Source organism: Cryptomeria japonica, chromosome 10, assembly GCF_030272615.1.
Source record: "Cryptomeria japonica chromosome 10, Sugi_1.0, whole genome shotgun sequence".
NCBI classification, from domain to species: Eukaryota; Viridiplantae; Streptophyta; class Pinopsida; order Cupressales; family Cupressaceae; genus Cryptomeria; species Cryptomeria japonica.
The window spans coordinates 449,319,510-449,346,720 of NC_081414.1; the positions used below are offsets into that span (position 1 = coordinate 449,319,510).

The 27,211-nt window shown below is 35.8% G+C and overlaps 1 protein-coding gene across 11 annotated transcripts in view; it reads left to right on the plus strand.

Annotated features, from left to right (window-relative positions):
• The window catches only part of LOC131067535 (meiotic recombination protein SPO11-1), a 195,499-nt gene that overhangs the window by 61,173 nt on the left and 107,115 nt on the right, over positions 1 to 27,211 (plus strand). For all 11 annotated transcript variants that reach the window (XR_009111829.2, XR_009359073.1, XR_009111831.2 and 8 more), the window contains 3 exons: positions 5,786 to 5,802; positions 8,735 to 8,804; positions 8,905 to 8,941. Coding sequence is in view for 5 of the 11 variants with exons in the window: in XM_058002577.2 (XP_057858560.1) it covers positions 5,786 to 5,802; positions 8,735 to 8,804; positions 8,905 to 8,941 (124 nt within the window). In the remaining 6 variants the exon portion in view is untranslated. The remainder of the gene's footprint in view (positions 1 to 5,785; positions 5,803 to 8,734; positions 8,805 to 8,904; positions 8,942 to 27,211) is intronic.

Sequence of the window (27,211 nt, forward strand, 5' to 3'; positions counted from 1 at the left end):
AAATCAAATTGCAATCATTGAGTGAACAAGTATAGAAGGAACAATGAAGCAATTCAAATTCACATCAATATTTATTGAAACGTTTTTATTCACTAGGGTGAGGAATTAGGGATGTTACAACATGGAGGGCTCAAAAGGTTGCAAGTACTCACAATCAACAATTTACATCTTCATAAAAGGAGGGAGATCAAGTTTGAATTTATTTTCATGTATGAGCACCAAATTCATAAAAGGCCCATACCATAGTTACAAGACTTGGACTCGGCTCAGACTCGACCAAGACTCAACAAATTAAAAAACCCAAGAAATTCAATTTTTTTTTGAGGATTTAAATTCCGTTTCATGCATCCTTTAATAAATAAACATTAAAGACATAATAATCTCATCAAATAGAAGCACATACACAAGTGTACTTTGATCACATAAGTATAAATGAAAATCAACATCATGGACTTTGGAAATCTGATGAATCTAATTCATAAAATCTTCCTGATATTTGTGCAACACCTGCAAACACTTTATAAGCTTTGTATTGAATTCCTCAATGTGATTCTGATTGGACTTCATCTTTGTCTTACAAGTTTACAACTGCAACTCTTAACTCGACAAGCTGGCAGGGTCAAATCTTTGATGCCACTGTGAGATACCCTTACTGATTTCACCCCAAGACCTTGTAATATATTCCAAACAAATATAACAAACATTTGCAAATTGTCTAATCCTCAAAAAATAATATTTGCAGAGAAGACATGGTTTGTAACTCGCTTGACGTTTTATAAGAACTCAGAGTATTACAACATGGTGCACCTTATCAGCTGTGTCTTCCAACGTATTTGCATTCAATTTTATTCAACTAAACAAAGATATTTGCACACTGAATAGCAACTAAATCGTAATAAATGAACAACTATTATTGGACAAATTTGTAGAAATAACTTTAATAGAGAATTCATAAATCTGAGTTTGATATAAATATTGACCAATGTTGTTATAGGGAGCCTAATCGGACTTGGAGGTTAAATTTTCCCAACTTTTATTGGTGCAGTTTCCCCCCAAATTATTCAATGGGGGTTTGAGGGCAGCACCCCTTGCGGGGTCCAAGGGCAGTGCCCCCGAAAGCTCAAATGACTTTTTTCTATTGGTTGATATCTAATGCTCAGAAAATAATATTTGTAGATTATCCATCAAAGTCCAAGGTTTCCATTGGCTTTATCACTGCTCACGTCCTTGAAATTTGTCTCTAATGTAGACTACATTGACTTTAAATGTTTTTTGCCTTTTATTTACTTGCTGGGCGATAGAGTGTAGGGCTCAAGACTCGGCGAGTCTGCCAAGTCTGACAGACACGCAAGTTTGCGTAGACCTGGCTAGACTCAGCCAAGTCCGAGTCCAGGGTCCTCTGGCCTCGGCAGAGGTGACCCGCCTCGGGACTTGTCGAGTTTGGGCTAGACTCTGTGAGTCTTGTAAGTTTGTAACTATGGTTCTCCATACCTTAATGATTTAATTTTCTTTGTTTGACCTTTTAGCCTTCACAATGGAAAGCCTACATGGACATGCCCTTGTTTATACAAATGTTTTGTTCTTTCCACTTGTTCCTTAACTTTGAGTTGAATTTGTACAATTGTCTCAACTATTTTTTATGCTTTAACACCTTATTATCTTCTCTACATGATCATCTTGTTTATTAAAATCTACATCAAGTGGACTAAACTGGGAAATATCCCAAGCAAGCCTTAAATGGTGACTTATTAGTTATTCTTCGAAGAATGCAATGGTTTGTTGTAATAATGCTAAATATAAGGGAGTGATTCATTCCATGTCTTCGGACACTTAATATTAGACCCCCTAATCAGTTGCATCAAGGTGTTTTTAACAACTTTTTGTTCATCTGTTTGTGGGTGAGAGGCTATGCTTTTCTTTAGCTTTGTGCTCATCACGTTCCATAACATAGACTAAAACTTACTAATAAACCTTATGTCTCCATTTGAAATTATGGACTTAAAAAGTCCAAAGTGCACTTGCACATTACCAAAGAATATCTCAATTCCCTTTTTTTTGTGATATCCTTTTTACAACCAATTAGAATGCACATGCTAGTAAACTTATTTTAGATTTTATAGTATAACACAGTTTGCAACTTGCAACATATCTTGCTACCTCTTGTTACATTTGAGACCCAAAAACGTATTTTTACAAACGAGCCAGTATTTTATGTACGCCAAAGTGACCCAGTACTTTGGAGGTTTGTACCTCCCTCATTAGTAGAAGCCTTTGTTTTCTTGGCACTATAATGTCCTAAAGTGAAATTTTTCAATTCTTGCAATTTCACAATGGACAATGCATAAACCTTAACACCTATTGATTAGCAAGATCCTAATGTGGGCAAGGCGGGAGCATATGATAAAAAAGATTAGATTGATACTAGAATTAAATGGTTGCTAGTGGACACAACTTAATACACCACTTGATATAAATATCGAAATAATAAAATGTTTTTGGGTGTCAAGCCTTCTAGATTAAATAACAAGATCCCAAGCTGGCACTAAACTGCACAGATTAACTTTAAGAATATAAATGTCGTAAATGAAAGTGATTGTTAATCTTGAATCCTCTTCTACTCCTCCACAAAGTAAACTTGGACGTGTGCTTCATCTGGATCCCTTGGAGTGGTAGTTACTAGCCCTCTTAGGTTTTGGGAACAAAGTCCACCAAGATACTCTGTCATCATTTCCTCATCTAAATCCATACCATTTTCATGGCTTGCCAACATTATTTCATAGTGTAATGCCACACACTTTGACCACTTTGTTTTTATCCATTAAATCTCTTGATCTAGTTTATATCTTATGGGATAGAAATGTCTGTTGGTTAATTTCTTAAATTCTTCCCATTCGATAGGTATTCTTGTATTCACAAGTAGCAACATAGATTTTCCACCATAGAAGAGCATGGTCCTCCATTTTAAGGTGTGCAAATGCTAATTCCATGCCCCACTTATTTTATGCACACTAAAGTATACTTCAACTTGTGTAATCCATATATCGAAAAATCTTGCATTTGTTTGAAAATCGAAACATTTAGTTTCTAGTTTTGTCTCTAGTTTAAATGAACTCATATTTTTGCCTTTATCCTTATTTGGTTCTTCCAAGAAATATTCTTTTTTGATTTTATCTTCGTCACCAATTCCAAATATTTGGCAAGTGTTTCTACTAAATTGTTTATAGAAGATTGTTCTTGCAACATTTTCTTTGTTGCTTAGTGAAATGCTTTAACCTTGCCCTTTATTGACTTTCGAGTGTAGTTACTATTGCATTCAACTCTTCCATGGCTGCCTTTTAATTTCTTGTTGAAATTCACGCACAAAACTTGTCACAAGTCCACAAGAAGCAAACCACTTCAATTTAAAAATTGATCTGTAAACTCAAATTAGAATTCAATAATCAGCAAAATTAATTAAATTAATTGTTTATGCAAATGAAGTTTGCTTAAGGGAAGAAAATTTTGTGATCAAAGCAGAAATTAAACTAGCAACAACTTACACAAAACTTTGGTTTTTATTTTGAAAACCCTAGTATAGGGAAAACTAACTTTTATGGTAGTGGCAATGGCTTGCTACCTCCTTTATTATCTTGGAAGATATTTACAACAAATGAAACTCTATTTGTCACTTACACTTACTCTCTTGTGCCATGAAGCTCAAATATTTCCCTTTAAGTTTATATAGAGCATTTCTTAGAGGTGGAGTAGGCGATGGAGATTGAGGTGCATTTCAATTTTAGATGCTCTATTTACTACGAGATATGGTGGAGATATCATTTCTTTTGGAGGGACTCAAGAAGCCCTCTCTCTACTTAATTTAGATATCCAAACCAACCTTTACGAGCGCTTTTTTTGTAGAGTCCATCTCCTTTATCCTTAGATCCTTGCAAGGTGTCTCTAGGGATGATAGAGAAATCTAGGAAAGTGATGGTTCTAAACAACCTTTGGATATTGCTACTTCCTTTATAGATGTGGATAGACTTGTGAGATAATGTTTCTCACAATTTATCACTTCTACTCAAATGCGCTAGCATGTTCCCCCTTGGTAATGTGGTTTTGCTTCTTTTCATGCCACAACTTGGCTCCTTATCAACATAGATCTACTTCTCTCCAACCATAGGGAAAAATGCATATTATGAGTTACATTGGCCTTGGATGTTGATTGTGATTGTAGAGGGAGCTCCTTGCTTCCTTGTGGAATTTCCCGAATTAGCCCCCTAGCCTTAGACACTCCCGATCGAGCACTATTAGATCTTGTATTGGTTTTTTATTAGTGAGTGATGATGACCTCTCCATTTCAAGATTGGACAATAATATATGATGAGAACTATCTTCTATTTCTTTGGTACTCCTTAGCTTATGCTCATTGGGTATCTTGTTCACCCTGGTTGGCTATTTGGCTAGCTTATGTTCTTTGGGGAACTTCTTCCTCGTCCTTCACCCACTTTTCTATTTGCATTGGTTTCTTGATCACATTTTATTGTGGTCCACAATTTTATTGTTTTTTCTTTTGTTCATTACCCTTTTTGGGCCCTCTCTAGGATTTTCTCTTCCCAGAAATTTGTATTGCATACTAATGTACTCTAGAGTCTGATTGACCTATTTTTGTTTATTTGTGGACATTAATATAATTTAATTCTTACTGCTTTTGTTTATCTCCTTTTCACTGTGAACATCTGGACTCTACAATATTTTTCTGTTTCTTCAATCTCCAAAAACATGCTTTTCAACAAACTACAATCTCCTATATATAGGTTTCTGTGGCAGCAGAGGAAAAATCTTTATGTTGTTATACCATCCTTGTGAAATTAGTTAGTTAAAAATCATATATAATAAATGAATGAATTAGATGCCTGCTGGACAATCTTCAACAATAGAAAGACGAACAACAGTTTGAAGTCCTTAACTTAATGTTAATAAAGTATCTGCTGCAATAAAATAATGGCTGACAATTCATTTTTTAGGGTTTTTCACAAGGTAATTGTCTTTGACTTGATGTTTTTAAAAATTATTTCTATGATTTTTTAATGAGGTGCAGATGAAATTAGGGTATAACTATAGACACAGGCACATCTAGGGGGAATTAGGTTCCATTGAATATGTTTGGGGTGTGGAATTGTTTCTGTTTCACATCACAACCTGCATCTGAGGTGTGTGTGCCTCTTGGGTGTGGTCCAAATTTTGCCTTCTGCATGCACCACAGCGTCACTATTACTTATCCAGGGGTGCTAGATTGGCCTACTTTATATGTCCAATCACTTTCCAATATAAGTTTTTCTTATAGTATTGGCTTTTAAAGCACTCCAAGTGACTTCTTGGTCTTTCCATTAAGTTTCTTTCTAGTTATATAGTTTCTTTTGGTTCCATGTACACCTATCACATGCCTGTTTGCAGACCATATGAACAACATGGATGTCACTCTAATACTTAATTGTTTTTGAAACTATAATAGGTGTGGATTTACCTCCTTTGATATTATACTTGCATAATCTACATTGGTAAAGGCATCCATCAGAGATTCAAAACTTTCCTTTGAGTGTAAATGATAAGTTCTAAGATAGGTAGAAAATATATAGAAGTGCAGTCATGTGAATGAAGTCAATATGCACCATTTAATCAAGACTGCAGTCATGGAATAGCTACTTGTTACTCTTTCTTTCTTGTCTTTTATTTTCAAAATTTCGCAAATCAATAATTACTTTCCTAATACTTTCTAAAGCATGATAATTGTTTGTCTTTTTGGCAGGTTTCTCCGAGTAAAGGGTATGTAGCTATGCAGATCTATTCTCGTCGCAAAACAGTGAACATATCTTTATCTTATTCTCATTTATCTTATCTAGTGGTACTAAGATGGACAAAAGGCACTATAATTAGGATTAATGGACACTACAATTTCCAAGAAGCAAAATGCCTACAACATTTCTTTTTAGATGGAAGAGTGGGTGGATGTACCTTTTTCTTTTTGCTGCCATTTTCATCTAATATGTAGAAATCTAATTTAAAACTATTTCAAAGCGTGATGTTATCTACAAATTGAAGTATATTGATTTGATATTTGTATGCATTGCATTAAGGCGAGTCCATGTATTTCTAACAGTAATTTAGAAAGGGAAGATTGTAATGCCAATGATGATTTAGTAGAAGAAGGGATGCAAATCAAGATGCACTGATTATATATAGAATGCACATGCATAGGGAGATCATAGAGAAACCATCAGAGAAAAAGTACACGTGTTTAAACTTTAAATATAGTCAGTGGTGGTTAATGACAGCTGAATCCACAGTAGACAGGCACTTGTACTGATCTCTCTGCAACATGGTGTACACATTTATTTCTAAAACTGTTTCTCACATGATACATGCAGCCTTGACTTTCTTAACTGATTTCTCCTGAACAATTTACGTCAGCCTCAGAAAGGAACTTCACAATCAATATAGTATTGATGTCTAAGAAAATAATTCACTCATTGCATGATTTATTGTACTTCCATTGAGTGGTGTGCTCCCTAACACAACTGCAAATTTTAAAAAATAAAATTTGTTTTTACATTATCGGGCGCATGCTTGTATATACTGGATGAAGAATTTTCTTGTAAATTGGTGGCTCTCTTTTAGGGTGTGTTCCCATCAATTAGAGTTGCAATTTTTACTGAAAGGTCTTTCTGTAGTGTAGCATACCATGCGATACATGCAATATACTAGCACTCTGTCCTTTCTGGTGGAGCCTTGCAGTTGTTCATCTTCCTGCATTGGACAAATCTTCAAATTTTCTGAATCCAGCTTCTGCCCTTCATGTTTGTTTCTTTGTCTTGAAAAATGATCACCAAACCTGAACATGAAATTTTTCATTGCCTTATCTAAATGTGTTTGAAAGCTTTTTTATTCTTACAAAAGCACATTATGGGAGACAATGAGATCGACATAGATGACTGTGATGAATGCTGTGAAACACAACTCTTGACTTAGACAAAAAGACCAGATATAGCTTAAAATATAACATGATTCGAAAATTTCCTATGGGTAAAATACTGTATTCTTTCATTCTGTAGTGATGTGCAGTCTCATGCTCATTTTGCACCCTATACAGCCCAAACTAAATTTATACAATTTCTATTGTATGGAATCTGGACAATTGTCAGTATGGAAAAGATAGTCATTTGCTTTTGAGTTGTAGGTCAAATTCTGTCTAGTTGTTGCCTTTTCTCTTTTGGTCTTCTTAGTCAATTGTGGATATCAATTAAACACGTTTCTATAATAGAAAAAATGCCAACGCTCCTGTATCAGACCAAACCTGATCTGTGACAGAATGTAATATATAAATATAATTAATATAATTTTCTGTTCTAACAAATAAGGTTTTAACATTTTATAATTACTAGATAATAATAAAATCTAATATAAGATTAAGTAATGCTTTATTAAGGGAGTTCGTTTGACTCCTTTTCTCGCCAGTTAGTTGTGTTTAGGCTGCTTGGCTCCTTGGACGTGTATCTAAATGCAACCTGCTTATTGGCCATTTTCAAATATGAACTTCTATATAGACATCTCTTTCCACGACAAGCCAAACTTTATGGCCATTCAATTAGTTTTTACAACCTTCTGGGTCATGTTATATGCTCTTTTAAGCTTTTACCTATATTACGGTCCAAGCCAAAGACGACCTTCTTTAGGTCATTAAATAAACTGTCATTCCTTGTTTACTTCTTGCAGTTTGGTTCATATGCATGAGCCTTTTCCATTTATTAAGGGAATCACTTTGACTTCTTTTCTCACCAATTAGGTGTCTTTAGGTTGCTTGGCTCGTTGGATGTGTATATCCTAAATCATATGGTTTCCTTCACCTCCTTTTTGGTTTATCCATCTTATCCATCAGTTTTCACCATAATCCAAGTGGTTTTACACTTGTTCCACACAACAATTTTATGCATCTAAAATATTCCATTGGACTTATAATTACAACTACACACTTAGCATGAAAATAACAAATGAGATTAGCAAGGTAGAAAAGTTATACATTGTCTCAAATGTTGTGAAACCTCAATACAAAAAAGAGCAATACCATTTTAATGTTAGAAGCAAAAGTTTAGATATACTAAAGTTGATTTGCATTGGGACAATAATTTTGTTCTTGTTTTATAGTTGATATAAAGAAGAGAAACCATAGCGATCAATTAAAATAGGTACTTCAATTGCCATTTGCTATCTTGTGACCAATGAGGATAAAACAGGTTAAAAATTCCTTTAATTGAATTTATATAAGAAAAAATAGCACTTGTTTTGTGAGTCAAACATATTGGATTTATAAACAAAGTGGTAAAATTTTATTTTAGTCCTCATATTAGACCACACAAAAGATGATTTGAATTGTGTGTACAAGTAAATTGTAATCGTTCATTGCATTATGCCTTGCCTTGTGCAATAGTCTCTCAATTTACAAAGCATGATTTCTGTGATGATTAAAGTTCTTTCAGGGATGTTGACTCAATTTTCTTTCCAAAATGCCTCTAAGGACTTGATCTATAAAACATATTTAGTTTTCCTTTATTATCTGAAGGACGCTTAATATTGTACAATTCATTGCTTCTATTGATATAATTTGGTTCTGAATCTGTATTTTTCTTTTCTATTTATATATCATTTCATTTCCTATTTTAAGTATGTAAACTACACATCTGTTTGGTTGGTTTAATTCTAGATTGGTGATGGGTTGGTTGCGATTCATAGAATTTGGAAGAGAGGTTGATTGCACAAGAAATATATGCACTGTAAGTTTATAAATGACATTTGGTAGTTAACTCCATGTGGTATTTTGTATACTGTTTTTGATATGATTCTAATATATGTTTGTAAAAATGCTTCTTACAGGCTTATGTTATACCCATGCATGTCGAGCAAGTTCAAAGTATCCTTGAAGGGCATGCTAAATTTTAGAGAATCTCTAAGGTCAAGGTCATTTTATTTTGGGCCTGTGAAAATTTTCATAAGAGATTCAATAGAAGTAGCTTATGGAGAGAATACATAAGTTACATCATTAACATCTTGTCCTTAGTAAGCTGTTTCTGGATTTGATTGTGTGTATACACTTAATCAAATCAAAAAACAGCTTACTGATTCAGTTATGGATTGTGGAAATTTGATCAAATTAATCTTGTTCCTTATTCTTTGAAAAGGGTAAATGTAGATTTTTAGCTCACTTCCAAGAAGAACCAATTTAGTGAATGAGACCCTTATAATGCAAGCATTGCACAAGGAGCTTTTTTTTTCTTTCTATTTTCTAAAGTTAGACAATCTTGTGATTTGTTCTTATTTCAACTAAAATGGAGGAGAACAACATAACCAATTTCATAGTTGCATGGTAATTGGTATCCTAAAAGTGAGTTTTATTGTACATAATTTATAGAATTTTTTTTCTCAAGTCTCATAATTTCAATGCTTTTTATCAGAATATATACATGAAATATAACATTTAAGTGTAAGTCATGTGACTTATACTTTAAGTTATATTTCATGTATATATTGGCTGGATGTTTGAGAGCGGTTTTAGATCTCTAGGAGTTATAATGCAAATTCTAGGTTTTAGAAGATCTTATTAATTTTTCAGACTTCGTCAAATTTCAATAATCGAAAAGCTCCTATCAATATTCTCTCTCTCTCTCTCTCTCTCACACACACACACACACACACACACACACACACACTTACTTTATCTGCCATGAACTCTAGACCTATCTCTCTCCATATCACTCTTCCTCTATCCCCTCTATCTCATTCTCTCCTCTCTCCCCCAAGATCTAGACCTATCTCTCTACCTCTCTCTCTCTCTCTCTCTCACCTCCAGACCCCCGCGAGGGGTGCTAGCCTCAACCTTGTTTTGGTGTTGCCCCCAAACCCCCATCAAACTATAAGTCTAAGCAAGTGATAGACTAATGATGAATCATGATCATAAAATCTACATAATGCCTATTGTTTTAATATTTGTTTGAAACTTTTGATGTCATGGATTTCATATTCCCTGAGTTTTGTAGACATTTGATAATATTTATATATCTAAATGTGTTATTTCCTTAAGCTACAATTTGCGTTTATACTTATGTGATTGATATATACTTGTGTATGTGATCAAATTAGATTCTATTTAATAATGTTATTGTGTCTTTAAGGTTTATTGAATAAAGGATGCATGAAACAAGTTTTAAATCCTTAACTCTAAATTCCTTGGATTTTTCACTTGTTGAGTCTTTGTCGAGTCTGGGTTGAGATTTTTTGCTGAGTCCCGAGTCGCAAGTCGAGTCACCCTTGCCAAGTCTAAGCCCAAGTCTGAGTTTCGTTTCTATAATAATAATAGAAAATGATTATTTTTCACTATGTAAATTTAGAGTGTATAACCAAGATCACCCATAATTATGGTGGTTCACCAAATGGATACTTTGTGTGTTTCATGAAGGTTACCTTGGAAATTTATGGATCATCTCCCAAAGGAAATTATTGAAGGTTCTCGAAATGTTCACTGTATTTACAAGTATGTAATGATGAATGATGAATGTATTATATTTCATTCTCTTTTGATAAATACTTTTTATATAATTTTATAAGACCAATGGTTTAAATCAATGGTTAGAAGGAAAATATCTCCCAACATAGATAAAGGAAGAAAGTGCTTGCTTGTTCACGTGCACCTTGAAAGGCAATGAATTCATATCCTTTTGAAACATCACTCTAGATTAACTTGCACACTCAAAGCCATATACTATCATGCCACTTCTTTTCTGCGGGAAGGTATCTTTTTATAAAGTAGCTTTGCCTATTTATTTTCCAAAGAACATTGATTGCTTTCAATCAAGTAATGTGCCATACATTCTTGTCTTTGACTATTCTAGAATCTACAAGAAGAGGTCCTTGAAAAAAGAGAGGTACTTAAAAGGAAATTGAATTCAGCTCGTGGTTCTCCCGAAAGCTTAACAGTTGTTGGACATTTACACAAGATATGGTCGATTTTCTCCTATGTATTTTGCAAAATGAAAAAATCATCCACAATACCAAATTTGCTTGATTATTCTTTTTAATCCGACCTTGATGGAATTCTATCCATCTCATAACCTTGTGTTTTTGGATTTTCTTATGTTCCAAACAACTTGACAATGTCATTGCCATCTTAGTATAGGGTCCTTCACTTTTCAATTGCTGGGGAAATAACATTAGATTATCTTAGTTGATTAGATAGTCATTTGTCTACTTGAAGAATGTTTAATAAATTGCTTTATTGCGAATTTCTCCAAGATGGGCCAGCATTCTATAATTGAAATTAATAAAACAGTTTTCAAGAATCTTCGTACAAAGCTTTTGAAATGATTGCCTATTGACTATCACAAATGTTTGAGGCAATCCTAGGATCTACAATTTCCTTTTTTTATTTCTTCAAAGACATCCCTACCGGTTTAAGAGTTCTCCCTCGACGAAATTCTAGAGCTTACCTTGTATATGAAGATGAAAGTCTCTAATAATATTAACCTCTAAACCAGGAAAAGGTAGAAGGACTTTCCAAGTGGATACCAACAACGACAATCTAGGTAGGTTATCATGATGGATGATATGTTAAACAAGAAGGTAAATGACAACAAAATATAAGGACAGCTACGTTGGGATCTTGATATAGGAAAATAAAATAAGAGATTAAGTACAGTGCAAAGTAATACAAATACAATGAGAAATCAGATCCAATAAATGAAAAATTTATGGTTCAAGATACTTATTTGGGCTTGACTTCTAGGAACATTAACTTCCCCCTCGACTTAAGCACTCATTGAGGGTTGTAGGTGAAGTCAAGGTGTATAGAAGAAATACAAGTGGACTACAATTAGGAAATTTTTAGACCTGGTATACATTAAAGGCAAATCTCGTATGCTTGAATGTTCAAAGGTCCTTTTGTGCAATCTATTCTCTTATAGGAAAATACTCCCTTCTCTTGATACTTTGCAGGTAGATGTGAGCACAAGAAAACAGGTTTTGGTGATCTCTTCTTTCAGAAATGGCAAAGGAAAGTCTATAAATAATGTTCCAAACCCAAACATTGTATTTCCCATAGGACCAACATTTTCAGCCCAAGTAGTGATGTTGACTAGGTAGAGGAACAAAGACATCATTATCACCTCAACTAATGATTTTAGATTTGTAGAGAGGCTTAGAGAACATAATCAGTTGGTCTAATTATGTTGGACGAATAATAAAGGAGCAATAGTGTAATGGTGAAGCTAAGGAAAGATGAAACAAGGAGACATGAGGGATCGTCAATTGAGAACAACAAAATGAGGAGGTTAAGGGATAAGTCTAAGAATAAAAGGAGGCCATCAAAGGGAAAGTTACTAAAGGAATTAGCTAAGACACACAATGTACCTCTTGAAAAGTACTTTAGTTAGCCCATCGTAATCCCTATTTGGTGGCTTGATTGGCTTGCAAGTCTTGACAACATAAAAGTGCTATTAACCTCATTCTTAGGTGTCTATTCATCTTGCCTACATAGCATGTTAAATGTCCAAATAAATTGTGCAGCTATGTCTTGAGGATCTCATGGGTCCACAAATTTCAAATTAAGTGAATTCAAGAGAACCTTCCAAGATATCTGAATTCTCTTAAGTAGTGCTGATCTATTAGTTATTAATGCTTTGGAAATCCCAAATATGTTACAAGGATGGAAGGCTCCCCTAATTTTATCTATAGATCGAGTGAATTAATGATTTTGTGGTGAGTAAGCATGTGGTAGGAAGTTCCATCCTCCATCGTTCTTACATTCTACTTACCTACAAGGGACTTGTTGTGACCACACCACACATCGCCCCATCAAGATGGGGATCCCCCCTTTTTCTTAGGTTTTTCCCTCTCTAGGAGTAGTCTCTCTATGCTCTTTTCTAGTGAGTGGAGTGAAATAGGTCATCAAGTGTTTCAAAAATGATTACTAGATGAAGGACTCAGAGATTGAACAAGCCAAGCAAAGTTAGGTGAAAGAGTTAAGTGAAGAGTCATTCATAAGGTTGCTCACCTTGGCCCAACTTGAGAGCAAAGTTTTCATCAAAACCGTTTACCTTGGTCCCTCATTGGAGCAAAATTTGCCTAAATGCCTTGACCTCGTACCTTGCTCAGGTCCTAGAGCGAATTCTACTTTTAGGTCCTGTCCTTCCAAGTCACAGAGCGAATTTCCTCTATCGGTGTTCTTAAGGGTCGAATTGATGATGCTTTCGTGTGGAGAGATTGGAAAACTTAAGTCTCAAATCAATGAGGTAAAAGAAAGTGGTGAATTTCAAGCCATGTCCTTGGAAAGGTCCTAAAGTGAACTCAAAGTCTTGTCCTTGCCATGGTCCAAGAGCGATTTTTATCTTCAAGATCATGTCCTTCCTAAGGACATTGAGCGAAATTCCTTGGATAGGTCCTAAGGCGGATGTTGAATTGATGTCCTTCCAGAGGGCATAGAGTGAAATTCTCCTTCAATTCATGTCCTTCCAAAGGACTTGGAGTGAACTTCATATCTTAACCTTGTCCTTCCAAAGGACATAGAGCAAATTTCACCTCCAAGTGGTGTACCTTGCTAAGGGTCCAGAGCGAATTCTTCTTCAAATGATGTACCAAGCAAAGATCAAGAACGAATTTCTCCAAGTAATGATCAAAAACTAATTTACCCAAGTGAAGATCAAAAGCGATCATTTTTCTTATCAAGATCATGTCCTTCCAAAGGACATAGAGTGAACTTCTTTATCTTGACCTTGTCCTTGGAGAGGACATAGAGCGAATTCTACTTTTAGGTCTTGTCCTTCCAAAGGACAGAGAGCGATTTTTGTTTTAGGTCTTGTCCTTGTCAAGGACATAGAGCGAATTTCATTATAGGTAATGTCCGTGGAAAGAACATAGAGCGAATTCCATTATAGGTCTTGTCCTTGGAAAGAACATAGAGCGAATTTCATTATAGGTCCTGTCCTTGCTAAGGACATGGAGCGAGTCTTGTCCTTTGACCTTGTCCTTCCAATGGACATGAAGCGAGAATCACACTAAGGTCGTGTACCTTCCAAGGGTCATGAAGCGAAATTTTGATTTAGGTCCTGTCCTTGCTAAGGACATGGAACAAATTATCTACCTTGACCTTGTCCTTCCTAAGGTCCTAGAGCGAACTTTTAACTTGACCTTGTCCTTCCAAAAGATCTAGAGCGAACTGATTCCATGATTCATGTCCTTGCCAAGGAACCAAAGCGAAATTCTTAAAAGCAAGCATTTTTGGCGCCTAAACTTATTCAAAATTCAAATTGCTAAAAGGAGAACTCTAATGTGTTAAGTCGGCCAGCATAAGGAAGACAATTTGTTGTTTTATTTTTGCTAGATTAAGTTGGCCTTAACTCCAAAAGACACACCTTTACCCTAAATTGCATATATAAGGAGGATCAAAAGAATCATTTTAACACCAATTCAAAACATAACTCCTCTTTAAGAGAGAAATTTGGCACCAGATCAGTGAATCATTCCAGCAGGTCAGCGAACTCCACCAAACATCAGTGAATTTCAATCAGTATGTAGGGCGAATTTCACCATTAATTGCAGGGCTGGTCTTTTGAAGAAGGTGAATTTGTCATTTGAAGATCAGGTGGAAACGAATTTGCTCAATAAAGAGGCCTATCAGACAGCGAATTCATCTTGGGACAGCTCAGATTTGTCTTGAGACATCAGAATTGCATTTCAAACTGTGAATTCATTGATTAGGGTCAGTCATTTGATTGAAAGGTAATTGTCAAAATCAGAGGTAAGGACTGCATTTAAGATTAAAATCAGGTCTGATTAAAGGCTGAAAGGCATAATTCATTCAAGTTAGGATGCATGTCCAAAGTTAGGTCAGTCTTATGAAGCATTCAATTAGAATCGTTAGAATGTAGGACTGGTTTAAATCAGTAGTTCATCTTTATTTCTAGGGTTTTGCAAGCTCAAAGTCATTAATTTTTATAACCTTGTCAAGACCCTAACTTGAGCATCTCTCATAGGTAAACGATGGCAGCGCCCAAGACAAGCGGATCTACCTCAAGGCAGGCTCTCATCAAAGAAGATCAGAAGAACGATGACTTGGAGACCAAGATTACGTCCCGGTGGAGCAACATTGGAGATACAAATCTTGGGAACTTCAATGTGAAGAAGTTTCGTGAGGCACCATACATTGGCAAACCATCAACTATAGCCAAGAGGATAATAGAAAGCTGCATCATCAAGGCAGCCGGCTTCCCTCCTGCATTTAGATGTCATGAACTAATGATTGAATGCGCCAAGCACTATGATTCACACTCAAGGACAATTGTGGCCAAGGATGGAACCATTCTTTCTTACCTATCAGAAAAGGCCATAAGTGAAGCCTTCCATCTACCAGAACAAAGGGACATGATCTATAGAAGTTTAGAAGGAGCCAAATCAATTTATGAAGACGATCCTGATGCATGCATATCAATCATCAATAGGGATTGGTTGCAAAAGAGTAGATCTCGCCTGAACAAGATACCTAATGGGCCACACCCAATTGACTTCCAAGAGGAATTCGGATTTGATCACCTTGCTTGGTCGAGTTATAGGTGCTCCTCAGGCCTTTTGTTTTGATAAATGGATGTTCTTCTTCATTCAAATAATTATTCAAGGGAAAGGAATGATCAACCGGGCAAGAATCATTAGTAATTGCCTAGATGTACAATTGAGAAGGTTAATTCCTACCAAGTCATTCCACATGATTTCATATGTCATATATTCTCTAGCAAGGAGTTGTGAATATGCGGGGCTACCACATAGAGGCAGAGTTGAAAGAGGATCCGAAGAGATAAGGGTTTGTGCTTCTTATGAAATATTGCATCACCCACCTAAACAACACTATATAACAATCAATGATACTTTCACAATGCACATCACTAGGACTCTACAAGGTGGGATCCATCGAAGATTGTCTCCGGAGGCACAAGCACTTGTCAAACAATATGGTGCGTGGTTTATTCAATTTCCCAAATTCACATATATAAGCATCCAAGGATGTCCTTCCCCTCCTTATATGTTGCCATGTTATCCAACAGACATGATAGTACTACTTGAAGTGGCAAGACAATTGTTATCATATACCAAGTCATTAAGGTACAAACACGGAGGTGTCACGACTAATTCCATTTCACTTGGGAATTCAATAGAAGTTTGTCCTTCCCTCCAAGTAGCCGAATATGCCAAGTCAGAGTTACCTCTCTATTTGTTTACACCATTTGCTTCTAGAGATAATTTTGATCCCTATGGTAATGTAGAAGAAATGGCTGGAAGAAAGCATAAGCATGTGTTTCAAGTAGAAGACTTTTGGATGAACGCACAAGATGACCTTGAGATAAAGAAGAAGATGCAGTCCCAACTGCCTCTTGATCTCATCAGGAAATGCAAAATCTATAGAGTGGCCGATCAAGCACAAGATAGTGGTAGATATATCCAATCTACCTATGAGATGGAGGATAAAGGAATAAAGATTAATTGGGATGAAAAGGAAGTCACAGATTTGAGGGAATTGATGAATCAAGTTTTAACTAGCACACGAAGATGGGTAGATATTCAACTTCAGAAATTGAAGGAGCAAGATGTGACAATGACATTCAATTTGGAGACAAGGACAGAAGAAGAAAAAAGGGCAAGTGTCAGTGAGAGCACCTCTCATTCCAAAGGATCAAAAAAGAAGAATAAACAAGGAAAGAAAGAAGCATCCAAGAAGAAGCAAAAGACAAATTCCGATCAGCCTCCTAGCGCTTCTTCTAGACACGAGAAAGATAATCAAGGCAAAGATCCAAGAATAGATGAAGTCATGGTCCATGAAGTAGATGAATCAATGGAGTCTACAATACAAAATGATAGGAATGATAGGCAAGATAAAGGAAAAATGCCACAAGAATCATCGAATCCAGCCCTTCACATCCACATTTGTGATAATGAAGAACAAGGAGACGATAATGAAGTAACTTCCCCTCCCAGGATGAGCCATTGCCCGAAGAAGTGCAAGTAAAAGAAGGAAGATCTTCTATTTCCGAATGGCTCAAAGAGAGACTTACCAAAGAGGTAATAGAGGATGAAGAAGAACAAGCATTTGATTTAGAAAGTCTTCTAAACGGACCTCAAGAAGTTATTGAGAGAAAGAAACCTCCAAAGATGTCTAAACTAATAAGAGATGATGCAGGCTCTAGAAAGATACAGATTACCACTCCAGCGGTAGATAAATATGAGGATGAGATTATGGCAGATGAATATGATTTGGAGACATTTGACTTAGGTCCACTTACTTCTAAGCAGGCCATGGAGGAAGCAACCGACTCAGCGAAGGCGGTCAATGAGAAGCTAAAGGCCGAAATAGAGAAGAACAAAAGGTTAGAAAAGGAGGTAAATGCATGGAGGAACTATGTCCAACAATTTCAGCAACCATTGACACATCAAAGTCCGGCAGCCACACCACCTCCCTTGCTTCCTGTAGAGTCAGGTGATCATATGGAGAAAATGAGAAACTCAACACGACTTCTAGAGGCATGGGTCAGCAAATCCTTCACAATGGCTAATGAGTTTGTAAGAAATATGATGAAAATACTTGGTAGAGCCATTTGAGTTCTTCAGATAATTCATAACCTCATGGTGACAGTTGATGCCTTCACTCATGCTAAGGACACCACTATTCCAGTATTGCAAGCAATAAGGAAAGCACCTAGACAGATACTGGCACAAGAAGGGGTAATTAGAAAGGAATCAACTCCTAATCTGTTACAGTGGTCAACTTTGCTTCAAATGAAGAAACTCCTTTTTGAAGACATTAGTAATAGATGTAGTCAAGTTGAAGATACCGTCCATCCTATTCATGACAAGATAATTGAGGTGACGTGCATCATTCTTGACAAAAGGGCAGAAATTGAAACAGATGTGGACATTCAAGAATTGGAGGACAGGATAAAAGTCATCTTTTAGGGAGAAGGTGGACCGATCACAGAAAAATGGTTGGATCTTATGCATGCCACTATGTTCCTTATTGATAAGACAAAAGAACACGAGCATGGATGGGAGATAACACTTCTTGCAGCCTTTGATGAAGTAATCCACCTAGAAGAACGAATGAAGAATTTACCTGAGATTCCAATTTCTGAAGTTGAGAGTATGATGTCCAGATTCATTGAATATGCCAGAAAGGAAAAGGAGAAAGGGAACAAAATTCTAGAAGAAAGTTTGTTGTGATTCCACTTGGCATTTCATTTTCCTATTGGAGGATGCTTCCTCGATTTCCGTGTCGACACATGTTGTCGTCTTATTGGTTGATTCATTATGATGATTTTCTTGATAGGGTTTTCATTTTTATCAAACCCTAATTAGGGTTTAGGTGGCAAGATCTTGGCCCTTGATCTTCATTTGATCTCGGCCTTTCATTGTATTTGGGAGTCTTATATAAACTCCACTCATTTCATTTGTAATGGTTAATAAGCAATAGTAAGCAATAACGATAGCAATAGAGTAGAAGGGAATAGAAGAGAGAGTAATAGTGCTAGAATAGTGGTGGCAAGAGAAAGACTTGAAGAATTGTTGTTGTTTAGCTATTAGATCAATAAAACATTGAAGTTATGGTGTTTTTGCTCAATCCTTGGAGCCTATTGCATGGTTCTTTTATCTTCTCAAGTCAATCTTTAATGTTAGTTTAAGCATTAGATTAAATGATGGAATGTTGCACTTGATATATTGTGAAGCTCATTATCCATACCACTGGCTTTCTTGCTGATTGTAAGCGAGCCTTGTGTGGTCAATTGGAACTCTAAAAATTGTTCAAGTTCGATTATTGCTTAACCATTGATATGCATTCAACTAATGGTGTCTATGACTAGTGATTTGAAAATCTCCAATCATCCTTAGAAGATTGCACTAGTTCTAGTGGAGTTGTTCATGTATGGCGATGCTATAACTAGCTGAGTTTCACTTGTGTCATTTCTTCATTCATTCATTTTAGGATAGCTTAAAACTTCTCTAAACCCCTATCTTTTGCCATTTTTGATAATCATTCAATAGTCTTAAGAAGGAACCTCATTGCATATCATCTGCAAACCACTTCATGAGATCTTTTCGAACCATAAATGCCCCTCGATGAAACAACAATCACAACGACCAACAAAGCTTATCCACACGTAGTGATCCTACATTCATGAACCTTGGAGTCTTTCTAGGTGATCCTTAAGCTAATCTTCAACATCCGAGAGATTTTATTCAAGAGAGGATAAGATACTTAAGGTATTTTATTCTGTGTTCGTATGTGCGTAAAAAACACATTAACAGGACCTTATGATTTTATGTCTATAATTCTCAAACCTTCTTTATTTATTTTGAACAACATAGACATCCGAGGAAAGAAAAGGACTTTGTTTTCTGCCTCCATTTTTGCCTACAAAAATCTCCTTAAGAATCTTCTTGATTGCTTTAGAAGCCATTTCATGTCTTACTGCTAGAATTTTCTCAACGATGTAACATTTCCAGCAGTGAAAAGTTCTATTTTATACAACATTAGTAGCTTCATTTCAGAATTATAAAATATCCAATACCATTTTGATATACCAATAAAGAACACAAATGAAAAGTATTGTAAATAGTGAAAGTTCTAGATAATGCACACAACGCATTATAGCTAGATAGCTGCAAATTTAGTGATATAAGTAGCATACGTCTAAGAGATATGGTATATGGAGAGTATGATAATGTATGAAGGATCCCATTTCTAATGAACATTAATTGACATATAGCTTGGTTGATTGAGAGTTTATGTTGGGTAGGTGACAATTGTCTCGGTACCAAACCATACTAACATACACATGATTGAGTACAATAATCTTGTTGACATGTGTGAAGACAATCATTTTTTTTATTCCAATTATATTTAACTCAATAAAAACAAACGACTTCAATAATTTTGACCATTTCCGTGCTCTCTTTATATAGCTCAATATTCCCAACACAAACTTTTGTAAAACACTCAAAAATTATGTGCAAGAAATACGGAATATACCTTGAATTGCTGAGAGGCCAATGTAGAAGGTACAATGACTATATGATACGGATCTATTGCTTCAATTGATGATTTAGTCAATTGTAATGCTCCCTTCTCAGACCTAGTCAGTATGGTGATCGCTAGCCTATTTCTTGAGTTCCTGTAAGCTAGTTGGTATTTGTACGAGGACTCCACAAATCTTGGAGAGCACAGGTTCTTCTTTCTTAGTTTCTGTTGATGGAATTGAACTCAGTTGGCATTATGGATTGTAGTGATGCTTTCAAAAAGGTTTTCAAACTCCTGGGTGTTGTGACATATCCACACATCGCCCCTGTGCAAATAGGGACCCCCATTTCTTTTTTACCTTCTAGGATAGTAGTAGAGTCTTTTGCTATTAACCTTTGTGTTGAAGAGGTGTAATTTCTCAAGTGGCCAAGAGGAAATTAGGTTAAGTCTCTCTCTTTAGGATGAAGTGAAGTCATTCAGCTGTCAAGGCTTAGGAAATGAATGATATACATCTTTTGCTTGCAAAACTAGGGATGAAATGCTAAATTTGGCTAAGGCATTAAAATTTCTTTTGATTACCTAGATTAGCAACTAAGGCATTGAGAGTCACTTTCTTTGATCTATGGCATTGACAGTCACTATGGCATTGAAAGTCACTTCCTTTGCTCTTTGTCCTTAACAGTTACTTCCTTTGCTCTTCCATGGCATTGACCGTCACTTTGTTTGACCTCATAGAAGCCCCGATCAACATACAAAACCTTTTGATCAAGGATGAGAATTTGACGTTTTTGCAGCAATCCAATCCTTGCAATGGAGTAATTTGAACCGATTTATGATGATCACTTCGTTTGATCATCACCTTTGGATGGCGAAAAGGTGAAAAGGAGGTGTCAAATGGTGTCAATTTGAACAAGGTAGGCGTAGAGGTTTGAGAGGCAAGTCACTTGGGCGAAATTTTATTAAGTATATAAAAACTTCCTTTGCCCTCTCAAAAGTCTGATTTCCTTCCTTTGCCCTCTCAAAAGTCCGATTTTCTTCCTTTGATACCTAGGAAGTCCGAAAAACTTCTATTGACCCTTCAAAAGTCTGAAATTTTGCCTTTTCTCTCTGTGGATCACGAATTATTTCCTTTGCTAAGTGATGTATTCCAGTCACCGATCTGGCCTAGGATACTATTTTGACGTCTTAGAGGTCTGATTTGGACGCAAAGATTTGTTTTGAAATGGAAGAACTTGAGAAAATGGAGCAAGAATCGTGAGTATTTCTTGTGCCTTGTCACAAATACAACCATTCCTTGCCCATTGACATGGATGATTGGCATGAGGATTGAAAACAAATATTGAATCAAGCAAGATTATGATGGGAGTGGGCTGGAAGATAGCTATTTAAGGTGACTTCCATTGCCATTCAAGAAGTTCGATGCATTTCCATTGCCATTTAAGAAGTCCAATGCACTTCCATTGCCTTCCAAGAAGTGCGATGCACTTCCTTTACCACTTCAAAAGTCCGATGCACTTCCATTGACCCCCAAAAGGTACAAAATTCTTCCTTTTCTATTCAAAAAGTCTGAAATTCTTCGTATGGATCATGTTAAGCAATGATAAATAATGAGGATCATCAGTGCCAAGGGTATGAATTTTAAGTTTCAAGGAAAACGTTCAATTATGCATTCAAGTCAGCTTCTTAGAGGATAGAAAAATATCTAAAATACAATCAAGTCGGCCTAGGGAGGTTGTAGTGAAAAGTGGTGACCTTTAGCTCTAAGATGCCTAGATAAGAAGAGGTTTGGATTTCATTTCAAACATAATTCACCATTCAAAGCAATTTTGAATTCTGATCTGCACTTCCAGACAGCAAATTTCATTAAGGCAGCGATTTTGCATTGAATTTTTGATCATTTCATTTGATCAAAATTACATTCGAGGAAGGTGGGTTTGGAAGACAATTTCGAAAAGAGACATTTTTCTTTACTTTAAAAGGAGAATTCTGTGAAAATTCACATAGCATTAGATCAGAAATAACTTGAAAATCAGAGATGCAAGTCTAATACACAAATCAGACTTAAAATAGTCATTTGCAAGATTAATGTTTTCTTTTATTCTTGCAGGTCTAATACAACATGAAGAAGCCAAAACCCCAAATTATAAAGGATCATTCAATCACTCCAAGGCAGATCAGCATTGTGAAGAATTCATCACATTCAAGTGTTCATCAAATATCAAAGATCAACATCAAAAGTTAAGATGAAGGCAAATAACATCGGCATGAAGAACTTAGATTCAGCAACAAGAAAACATCAAGGCAAGATTCACTCTACAAGGAGGTGATGAGAAATCAAGGATTCCACAACATGAAGTCAAGAACGACACCAAGGAATGACAAGTTTAAGACTATTAATGAGGGAAGATCAATCATCATCACATTGAGAAAACTGAATAATGTTGAGTATCAAGAGATATTACTCAATACTCATTCATGATGATGTATCAAGTCTACATGTGCAAGACGAGATGGCATCCTTGTCATTACTCAACCAATCAAAGGGTTCCATGTCAGCATGTCTAGATGCAATGCACTTGACTCATCATATGGAAGCACAAACTTTGAGCTACCTACCCCCATTTTCTATTGGTTCACATTCAATGTTGAGCCCAAATGTAATTTTCCCATTGGCCAGAAGGGAGTTGTTTTAACAAACCCTAATTAGGGTTTTCATTATGTAATCTCGACCATTAATTGTGAATCGATCTGAGCCATCCATTTGTAAAGGGAGCACTATAAATGGCTTCTCTCTCTCATTTGTAAAGGTTAATAGTTTAGAAATAGTTAATAGTTCAAGAATAGTGAATACTTGATAGATATTAGATGGCAAGCAATTAAAAAAAAGTAGGAGAAGAAGAAATTGTTGCTAAGGCTTGTAAATGTATATACTCTTTTCATTGAAGATATGGTGAAATGTGTTGTTTCAACAGGCTACATGGTTTCTACTTCTCATTTGCTTTCACATTGATTAGATGAATGAAAGGAATTGTGAATGATTAATGATGAAATTCATATATCCATACCACTAGTGATTTGCTGATTGTAAGTTCGCCTAGTGTGGTCAACTAGAATTCTTAATGAGCTTAATGTCAATTGCTATTCACACTTTGATATGCATTGCCATGATGGTGTCTTTGTTGTTGATAGTGATTTGAACATCACGTGCCTACCTCAGGAGATCGCACTAGCTTTGTAGAGTTGTTCGTTGATGGCGAAGCGAAGCTTAGTTGAATTTAATCCAATCGTTCATTGTCTCTTGCATTCTTAGGAGTAGCGTAGTCTTCCTAAACCTATCTCTTTTGTCATTTTATTTTCCAAGCAAGTAGTTAGAATCCAAGTTCCACAAACATCCAAACGTTCGAGCTTCAAGTATTCAACGTAAGTCCCCTAGTATTACCAACAAACACATCAACCAATTGAGCTATCTACACGTCAAGACTTGACTAAAGAAACTCTGGAATCATCTTGATTGATCATATAATTCAGCATCCAAGAAGATTTTGATCAAGGGAGGATATAATACTTTTGGTATTTTATTCTGTGTTTGATTGTGCTAAAAAACACATTAACACTAGGGTGTTCTCCAAAATTCTTGGAGAGTACATCTATTTTTTAGTAATTTTTTGAGGTGGCAACTTCCATCACTTCCCACTTCTTTAGTTACATCATGGCATGATCAAATTTGGAATCCGATGCCTTCATACTGCTTTCCACAACTCGGGTGGAGTATTTGAATCAGAGTTTCGGGACCCTCCAAGACTCGGGGAGTCTCGAGTTGGGTGACCCTGGGCAAGTCCCAGGAGCTCGGACTTGGGCTCGTAGAGTCTTGGGCTAGTCCTGGCAAATCCACAGACTCGGGGACTTGGCTCGGACCCCGGGAGTCTCGATGCTCGGACTCGGTCGTTGTCCAACAACAAAATTAATAAAACAAAACTTATAAAAAGTTCAATTCACTTTTTTTTTTTTGACTTATTTTGCCTCCTTAACCCTAAAAGTGAGCTCATTTCATTGTATTGGCAAAATAGGACAAGAGTGAATTGTGAGGAAAAACAAGAGTGCATTATAGGGCAACCAACATGGAGGAAGACCAAAGGTTCGTCAACAAATCGCATTGGGGCAATGTAGTACTCAGATTTGGCGCATCGATAACCCCATTCAAAGGATTGGAAAGAGGTTGCATTTCATTTCAACTTTTTTCTAAGAGGTAAGATTGAATTTTTTGTTTTTTTAATGTTTTCTAAGGAAAAACTACATTGTTTTTTTTTGAACATTTCTATTACATTGTTTTAAAAAAAATATTTATATTACATTGTTTTTTCTAGTATTAGTTTATAGATGACAATGCACAAATGTTCATTTTTTCGTAATTATGTCTTATTGCAGCAACCTTCAACTTTTGAAAATCATATTTTTCACAATGAACAACCTCGAGTTGAAAAGATCTAGCTTGGGAAAAAGGAGAGGCCAAATGTAAATATTGCAAAACACTGTTTCATGGAGGCATAAATAGATTGAAATACCAAGTTGTCAGCATACGCAACCATGATGTTGGCCCTTGCATCAAAGCACCTGTTGAGGCTATTCATGAGTACCAAGTGCAACTAGAAACATTTGAAATGCAAAAAGAAATGAAGAAGTGGGAAAGGGAGGAGTTAGCTAGCATTGGTTGTGTTAGAGAGGCTTCTTCCATGCCTCCATATCATCCTAGTGCTAGTGCTTTTGCTAGTGGTAGTGGGATTATTAGCATTGGTCCTAGAGTTCGTAAATATAGGATGGATTCATTTTTTGAGCCACACACTACTGCTAGTCCCCAACCGTTGCTTGAGAGCATGGGTTGGAACAAGGAGGTACATGATGCAGCTAGATGTGCATTTGGCCAATTTTGGTACTATTGCATGAAAGATCCCCAACCAAATTTGAGGTAACTTTTTCTGATTTTGATGTTTGCTGATTGGAGGTTTTGGAATGGTTTTCAAGTGTTTTTGTTTGAGTTTTGATGCCAATGTTTGAACAAGGTTTTAACATGAATTATATGCCAATGAAAAAATGCTTTTGAACCCAATTGGTAAAAATATAATTGACTGATATAAATTTCTGAGTTCTGATTTTTAAGAACGGCAAATACAATTATTCAGAATTATAGGAATTGAATAACCAGGAACAAATTTTTGCATACCCGGAGTCCAATGCTCAACCACGAAAGTATTTATTGATGAATTCATTGGGGTTCACAATATAAGAGCATCCAACTGGCCAAAGTGGCTCCAACTGACTTTTTTTGCATCAACTATTAATTACTAGAAACAAATATTGAATGAAACAAATAGGAATGTGAAGTCCCATGCCTGGCCTCCAGGCAAAATTATTGAATATAACTGAATTTCCTCGAAGAACACACAATCTGAACCAAAAATGGCCTCTAATGCCTGATGAAATTACAAAAACACTGCTGATAAATGCTGTTCAAGAGGTCTGCACAATTTTCCAACCCTTTTCCTAAGTGGTACGGCTTGATAGAGCAATAATTTGGCTGGAAGATGGTATGGTTGGCCCTAGGAAAGGTATGGCTGAGATAAGAGAGCTTAAAACCCTCTCAATCTGTCACAAATGAACATATATCTGCTGCAATCAGGCATATTATATAGAACCCTTGCTTAGAAATTCACCAATCAATGAACAATATCACTTCCCAGAAGCATTTATTTTTAATGAATTTGCCGGATCTATGTGCACCCAACCCTTGATGCTTATTTTCTGAAAGAATCTTGTAAACCCTGCTTGAAAATTCCTTAAATGAAGAACAAGTGGAAACCGTGTGTAGATTTCCCTCAATGGTGAACTGGGTTTTCATTCATTTCACAATTCTTCATGGGTTTTCATCCTCTGGAAAATACCTAGTAAGCTGCTCTGAGAGAGAAAATTTTGAAAATGCACGTACATAATGAGCAAATAGAGAAATGAATTCTCTTTAATAAAACCCCTTTCTTTCTTTGGATTCCAATGCCCTAATTAGCCACTTTTAATTTGGCTTTCAAGTCCAAATGTGGCGTCCATACCTAGCTAGCGTCCAATTTGAGGTAACAAAGTAACTTTATTTAACTTTATAATTTAACTTATTTATTATCTTCTTTTAACTTTATAACTTAAAATTCTAAAGTTACTTTATGATTTTCATAACTAGCCATAAATAGTCACTTTAAAGATATTTTGCTATTTTTAGTAAAAAGTGACTTAGCCATAAAATAACATTATTTACTCATTAAATAAGCATCTAGAAGCGAATCTCTAGCGTGTAAAGCCCTACCCTGCTAGGAATAATGTGATGTCCCCTACTTAGTGTAGTGATACAAGTTAAGTTTGCCTGTAATTGTTACAGAAGTAAATCAGAAAAACAGGAAGAATCCTTAAGAGTAATTAACATCACACCAATCATCATAAAGACAAATGCATAAGAGATATAATATTGACTTATATAGTAGATAGTTAGATGATCACCATTGTTATAACCATTAAAGACATAACTGGTTTATTTTAGTTAGTAAAAAAGTGTCATGGAATTTTCCCAACCATCCATAGGTGGACCAGAAGCAGTCATATGCCCTCTTGGCCACATGGTGTGGGTCTTCCCCTTAATGCATATTTGGTTCTTTAATTTTTTATCATTAACTTTAACCCAGAGAGTTAGGAGATGGCAGAGGCGGCTTACTATGCCAGACCCAAGCCCAGGAGTAGTCACTTGCCGTCCTGGGCTACTGATATAACTCAATAGTTATCTTCTTGGGTGGGCAAACTCCCCCCTGTAGATCTCCACTCCCTCTGGATTAACATTAATTAACAGGATTGTTGTTATGGTCATTGTTACTTTAAGGGATGTTTTAGAGTTATCAATAGAAATCTATTTATTCTGTTTTTAATTTCATTTCCTGTATTGAAGTATTTATTTAGTGCATTTCTTATATTCAAACTTTACATTGAATCAGTTTAATTCCTTAATGTATTTGGACAAATTACCTAATTGCGAGAAGTGCCTTACAGAGTCATGGAAGCGATCTAAATCAAACGAATGTTTATTATTAATTAGCTTTGGTATACAAA